The 7,462-nt window shown below is 38.7% G+C and overlaps 1 protein-coding gene across 2 annotated transcripts in view; it reads right to left on the bottom strand.

The window, feature by feature from the left end:
* Positions 1 to 250: 250 nt before the first annotated feature.
* stom (stomatin) overlaps positions 251 to 7,462 on the bottom strand; it is a 30,712-nt gene continuing 23,500 nt past the window's right edge. For both annotated transcript variants that reach the window (XM_057818704.1, XM_057818703.1), the window contains 2 exons: positions 4,025 to 4,159; positions 251 to 1,276 (listed from right to left, as the gene is read on the bottom strand). In XM_057818704.1, the coding sequence (XP_057674687.1) occupies positions 1,088 to 1,276; positions 4,025 to 4,159 (324 nt within the window). In that variant the 3' untranslated portion in view covers positions 251 to 1,087. The remainder of the gene's footprint in view (positions 1,277 to 4,024; positions 4,160 to 7,462) is intronic.

The raw sequence follows: 7,462 nt of genomic DNA, 5'->3' as shown, positions 1-7,462 counted from the left end.
TTTTTTTTTTGCATACCTAAACTTGGAAAAAGGTGAACTTTGACCGCAACACAATACTAGGGTTGTAAAGGAAATTTCTTTCATACGAATGAAGCAGATATACATTTAACACACATATGGCTTGATTAAGTTTGGTGAATCCCCTACCACATCACCCTAAAAAAAATCAAACCAAACCCAGAATACAGCTAAATACTGATTGAAATACCTCTTGTATTTTTTCTCATAACTTTTGTTGACGTTAGTGAACCTATTAAAATTTAAACATAAACAGGAGTTCACTGTAGCAAGAAAAACACTTGCATTCTGGAAAATGGCACGGTTACATGTATAGCATTCTTTGAATTCTTAATCTATACTATATACTAATAGCATATTTAAAGACTTTATGAAGATTAGTATTAGCTCTTTTTGTGTTTTATCATTAAAAAACATGTTATAGATCTTAAACTGAATAATATTTTAGAGGTGACAATTTATTTGTGGTAATATAACATGGATTAAGGGCAAGGGTGTTCCAGCTGATGGCACGGTGGTGTAAAAACCTAGTTAGGTCCACTTACATACTAAAACACTTATATTTTTCACTAAATAGTGCAATTTTAATTGCACCATTGTGCAAAATAAACTTGTTTCCGGTCTCATAGTGCCAAAAATTCTTGCCCTTTCCCTGCTGGCAGCATTTGGACCAAGTTGCTAAACAACACAGTGGCATCTAGTTCACTGCGTAAGCTTCATGTTTTATTGGCTATTCTTTTCAGCCTGAGAGGTTTAATTCATTGCTTGTACAAGAAATTAATTTGAAAATCAACCAGACAGTAAAACAGTGAGAATAGTTTTTTCCCCTTCTGGTATTGGATGTAGCCTTCTAACCAGGTTAAAATTAAAAGTAGTAAAAACATGCAGTGATGCAGACAGAGTGCATGTTAAAGTAATTACTATGAAATAAAAATTGATAATTAAAAATTCACGCTGGCAGTGGTTGCAGCATCAGGCGTTACATAAAAAAAAAAAAAATGCATCAGTGGTAGGTCACGTTCTTGTTTTCGGTGCTAATGCTCGTTCGGTGGATGTTTCCATGTCATGCCTAGTGTTTATTAAAGCCCTGCATCATCTCCAGAGGCAGAGGGAAAATTATGGTGGAGTTCTTCTCAGCAGCGATGGTGTTCAGGGTCTGCAGGTAGCGCAGCTGCAGGGCAGACGGAGATTCTGCAATCACCAGCGACGCCTCCTTCAGCGCCCGCGAGGCGTTCATTTCGCCCTCTGCGGCAATAACCTGGGAGGGCAAAAATGGACTGTCATCTTCCATTTTGACATTGATGAGCTAAAACTACTGAATGACATAATTGTAAAAATCAGGTACCTACTGATTTTAAATGTCAAAACTCAAAACTTAAGTTTTTTTCCAGACCCTATCTAGCACACCTCTCAGTGTGTGCAGTTTTTCTTGTGCATGTACTAGTCCTTCTCAAAAAATTAGCATATTGTCATAAAGTTTATTATTTTCTGTAATGTACTGATAAACAGATTTTGATATATTTCATATTTTTTCATATTTTACGTTCATTACACACCACTGAAGTAGTTCAAGCCTTTTATTGTTTTAATATTGATGATCTTGGCAAAAAAAGTCAAGAAAACCCAAAAAATCCCTATCTCAAAAAACTTGCATATTTCATCCGACCGATCCAAAACGTGTTTTTTAATACAAAAAAAGTCAACTTTTAATTAATTATATCAGCTATGCACTCAATACTTGGTCGGGAATCCTTCTGCAGAAATGACTGCTTCAATGCAGCGTGGCATTCCTGAGGTGTTATGGAGGCCCAGGATGCTTCGATAGCGGCCTTAAGCTCATCCACAGTGTTGGGTCTGTTGTCTCTCAAAATCCTCTTCACAATATCCCACAGATTCTCTATGGGGTTCAGGTCACAAGAGTTGGCAGGCCAATTGAGCACAGTAATGCCATGGTCAGTAAACCATTTACCAGTGGTTTTGGCACGTAAACAGGTGGTAGGCCAGGTCGTACTGAAAAATGAAATCTTCATCTCCATAAAGCTTTTCAGCAGATGGAAGCATGAAGTGCTCCAAAATCTCCTGATAGCTAGTTGCATTGACCCTGCCCTTGATAAAACACAGTAGACCAACACCAGCAACTGACATGGCACCCCAGAGGGCCCAGACCATCACTGACTGTGGGTACTTGACACTGGACTTCAGGCATTTTGGCATTTTATCTCCCCAGTCTCCCTCCAAACCCTGGAACCTTGATTTCCGAATGACATGCAAAATTTGCTTTCATCTAAAAAAAGTACTTTGGACCACTGAGCAACAGTCCAGTGCTGCTTCTCTCTAGCCCAGGTCAGGCGCTTCTGCTGCTGTTTCAGGTTCAAAAGTGGCTTGACCTGGGGAATGCGGCACCTGCAGCCCATTTCCAGCACACGCTTGTGCACGGTGGCTCTGGATGTTTCTATTCCAGACTCAGTCCACCATTTCTGCAGGTCCCCCAAGGTCTGGAATCGGCTCTTCTCCACAATCTTTCTCAGGGTGCGGTCACCTCTTCTGGTAGTGCAGCGTTTCCTGCCACACTTTTTCCTTCCCACAGACTTCCCACTGAGGTGCCTTGATACAGCACTCTGGGAACAGCCTATTCGCTCAGAAATTTCTTTCTGTGTCTTAGCCTCTTGCTTGAGGGTGTCGATGATGGCCTTCTGGACAGCAGTCAGATCGGCCGTCTTGCCCATGATTGCGGTTTTGAGTAATGAACCAGGCTGGGAGTTTTTAAAAGCCTCAGGAATCTTTCGCAGAGGTTTTGAGTTAATTCGTTGATTCAGATGATTAGGTTAGTAGCTTCTTTAGAGTACCTTTTCATGATATGCTATTTTTATAGATAGCGATTTTGTTTTTTCTTGACTTTTTTTTGCCAAACTCATCAATATTAAAACAATAAAAGGCTTGAACTACTTCAGTTGTGTGTAATGAATCTAAAATATATGAAAGTCTACTGTTTATCAGTACATTACAAAAAATAATAAGCTTGATCACAATATGCAAATTTTTTTGGAAGGACCAGTATATACTAGTACCGGTATATATATATTTTAGGGCTGTCAAAATTATCGCGTTAACGGGCGTTAATTCATTTTTTAAATTAATCACGTTAAAATATTTGACGCAATTAACGCAGATGCCCCGCTCAGACAGATTTAAATGATGGTACAGTGAAGCGCTCACTTGTTAATTGTGTTTTATGGAGTTTTGCTGGCCTATGCTGGTGCTTGGGTGCGACTGATTTTATAGGCTTCAGCACCCATGAGCATTGTGTAAGTAATTATTGACATCAACAATGGCGGGCTACTAGTTTATTTTTTGATTGAAAATTTTACAAATTTTATTAAAACGAAAACATTAAGGGGTTTTAATATAAAATCTCTATAACTTGTCCTAACATTTTTCTTTTAAGAACTACAAGTCTTTTTATCCACGGATCGCTTTAAAAGAATGTTAATCATGTTAATGCCATCTTGTTGATTTATTGTAATAATAAACAAATACAGTCCTTATGTACCGTATGTTGAATGTATATATCCATCTTGTGTCTTATCTTTCCATTCCAACAATAATTTACAGAAAATTATGGCATATTTTATAGATGGTTTGAATTGCGATTAATTACGATTAATTAATTTTTAAGCTGTAATTAACTTGATTAAAAATTTTAATCGTTTGACAGCCTTAATATATTTTTACCCGTTTACTTAAACTAGATGACCTCAATCCCGTAGGGCATCTTCAATATTTCCCATTAATTTCAACAGGAGAACGAAGCAAAACTCAAATTTGTACTTCATTTCAAAACCTGAGAAATGCTTGATCAACTACGACAAATTTGCCAGAAAAAAATGAAGGAAATACAATTTTTAAAACATACAAACACTAAATCCTCTACTACAGAGGACTGACTAATAATCCCTTGGTAGACCACAACTGTTTTATCTAAACTGAGTGCAGCAATTCACCATACCTTGGCTCGGGCCTCCCGAGTGGCCTCAGCCTCGGCTGCCATGGCCCTCTGGAGCTGCAGCGGCAGCTTGACATCTTTGATTTCCACTCGCTCCACCTTGATACCCCAGTCATCAGTAGCGTCATCCAGAGTGGACTAACAAAGCACAGACAGAAATTAAATAGGTTTTCTAATATTGCTGGCAATTCATAAATGTAATTTTGAATTACAATAACGTGATCATGTCCTCTGCCTATCAAGACCAAATACAAGAATGACAGAGGCACCCAACTTACTAAAATTATTCTCTCTAATCACCCACCAAATATTAGCACTACTTAGTTTCATTTTAATTTTCATCCAAAAATCAAGTTTAACCTGCTGCTTGAACATTGCAAATATAGTTACGCCCTGAATTAATAATTTTTATTTAATTTTATTTTATTTAATTAAAAGTTTTCAGTAATATTGTTTGCCACGTGAGGGCAGCAGAGGGCAGACTTTTCATTTTCATCAGTGGGAATGCCAGATGTTCTATTTTACACACATCCAGGATATGTCACTTGACATCAGCGTGAAGATGAGAGTAGTTTATGACTCACATAAATCCTCAACCAACTGATAGAGCGCTAGTGAAAAACCTTAAATTATTCACAGGGTCAAATGATGAATAAATATGTGTGCTAGATGCACAAACACCTGCTGTTTCTTAGTTGATTCACTTCTCTTCAGTTTGTTAACTTTAAATTGAACACTTGCAGCTGAATAATGTAGCACAAGAAAATGGCTCCAAGCAAGGGGGCACTTAAATCCTCTGTTGTGATTTCAATAGTGTAGAAATATGTTGTGCTATGTGCCTGGAACAGCTGCTTGGCCAACTCCATCACCAGAAGTACACATTAAGCACGAGTTATTCTGAGAGCCGGTCTACAGTCTACCTCGCTATAAAATAGCAATGGACCATCAGAGGTCCATATGTGAACCCAAGGGCGTAGGTTTGGTCTTAATATTTGTAGGGACGATATCACAGCATAGCCTCCAAGTAGTTTTTGCTGGGGATGGGAGGTTAATAAGACCAAACAGACTGGGTGAGCGGGGGTCAGGGCTACATTTCTCACCAATATGAACCTAATTAATTGATAGGCTAAATGATTAATGCAAAAAAATCTGTATTGACTTATACTAACTTTCACACTGCAAATTTATAACATCTTAATCTGATTTTTTTTTTTTCTTAAATCTAGCCGAATAATTTTGTCCATCTTGTTTTGAGCGTTAAAGGCTAGTTAACAGATTAGTGCGTCAGATGATTCTACTTACTTTCAGTAAATGTTACTATTTGTTCTTATCAAGGCCATACATCTAAAAGTTGGTAATTTTTCCCTTAAATCAAGAAGAAAAATGTTTTGAAAATTTGTTTCGAACAATATCTATTCTTGAATTAAGAACATTTCTGACAAATAAGTTTCTTTTAAGACTAAATATAAAATATTTTTGCTTAAAATAAGTCTCAAGCTTAGCTTAAGTTTGCTATTTTTCTTATTTCAAGAAATCTGAGTAAACTTTACTTAAAGCATTGGCAGATCATTTCACTTATTTCTACTAGATTTACACTGAAAACAGGGGAATTTAAGCCCCCCCCCCCCCCCCCGTTTTAAGGAGGTGGGTTTTTGCAGTGCAGTGGGGCAAATAAGTATTTAGTCAACCACTAATTGTGCAAGTTCTCCCACTTGAAAATAATAGAGGCCTGTAATTGTCATCATGGGTAAACCTCAACCATGAGAGACAGAATGTGAAAAAAAAAAAAACCACAGAAAATCACATTGTTTGATTTTTAAAGAATTTATTTGCACATCATGGTGGAAAATAAGTACTTGGTCAATACCAAAAGTTCATCTCAATACTTTGTTATGTACCCTTTGTTGGCAATAACGGAGGCCAAACGTTTTCTGTAACTCTTCACAAGCTTTTCACACACTGTTGCTGGTATTTGACCCATTCCTCCATGCGGATCTCCTCTAGAGCAGTGATGTTTTGGGGGTGTCATTGGGCAACACGGACTTTCAACTCCCTCCACAGATTTTCTATGGGGTTGAGATCTGGAGACTGGCTAGGCCACTCCAGGACCTTGAAATGCTTCTTACGAAGCCACTCCTTTGTTGCCCTGGCTGTGTGCTTTGGATCATTGTCATGCTGAAAGACCCAGCCACGTCTCATCTTCAATGCCCTTGCTGATGGAAGGAGATTTTCACTCAAAATCTCTCGATACATGGCACCATTCATTCATTCCTTTACACAGATCAGTCGTCCTGGTCCCTTTGCAAAAAACAGCCCATAAGCATGATGTTTCCACCCCCATGCTTCACAGTGGGTATGGTGTTCTTCGGATACAATTCAGTATTCTTTCTCCTCCAAACACGAGAACCTGTGTTTCTACCAAAAAGTTCTATTTTGGTTTCATCTGACCATAACACATTCTCCCAGTTCTCTTCTGGATCATCCAAATGCTCTCTAGCAAACCGCAGACGGGCCTGGACGTGTACTGGCTTCAGCACGGGGACACGTCTGGCAGTGCAGGATTTGAGTCCCTGGCGGCATATTGTGTTACTGATAGTACCCTTTGTTACTGTGGTCCCAGCTCTCTGTAGGTATTTCACTAGGTCCCCCCGTGTGGTTCTGGGATTTTTACTCACCGTTCTTGTTATCATTTTGACGCCACGGGGTGAGATCTTGCATGGAGCCCCAGATCGAGGGAGAGTATCAGTGGTCTTGTATGTCTTCCATTTTCTAATAATTGCTCCCACAGTTGATTTCTTTAAACCAAGCGTTTTACCTATTGCAGATTCAGTCTTCCCAGCCAGGTGCAGGTCTACAATTTTGTCTCTGGTGTCCTTCGACAGCTCTTTGGTCTTGGCCATAGTGGAGTTTGGAGTGTGACTGACTGAGTTGTGGACAGGTGTCTTTTATACCGATAATGAGTTAAAACAGGTGCCATTAATACAGGTAACGAGTGGAGCCTCGTTAGACCTCGTTTGAAGAAGTTAGACCTCTTTGACAGCCAAAAATCTTGCTTGTTTGTTTGTGACCAAATACTTATTTCCCACTCTAATTTGGAAAAAAATTCTTTAAAAATCAAACAATGTGATTTTCTGTTTTTTTCCACATTCTGTCTCTCATGGTTGAGGTTTACCCATGTTGACAATTACAGGCCTTTCTAATCTTTTCAAGTAGGAGAATTTGCACAATTGGTGGTTGACTAAATACTTATTTGCCCCACTGTACGTGAAACCAAAAGAAACTGCCAAATATGGTGATTTTTAAGAGGAAGACGCTGCCTCAAGAGAAGTTGAGCTGCCGTGTGTTTGATGGAGACCTAGCCTAGCTGTTCAATTCGGATACAAAAGATGTGGACTTTGATGGATTTGTAGATTGATTTAAGTAGTTTGTTAAATTTTGGAA

Source organism: Corythoichthys intestinalis, chromosome 17 (genome assembly GCF_030265065.1).
Source record: "Corythoichthys intestinalis isolate RoL2023-P3 chromosome 17, ASM3026506v1, whole genome shotgun sequence".
NCBI lineage: Eukaryota > Metazoa > Chordata > Actinopteri > Syngnathiformes > Syngnathidae > Corythoichthys > Corythoichthys intestinalis.
Note: the sequence above shows the minus strand (reverse complement) of the source record. Positions and strands in the feature narration are given on the sequence as shown.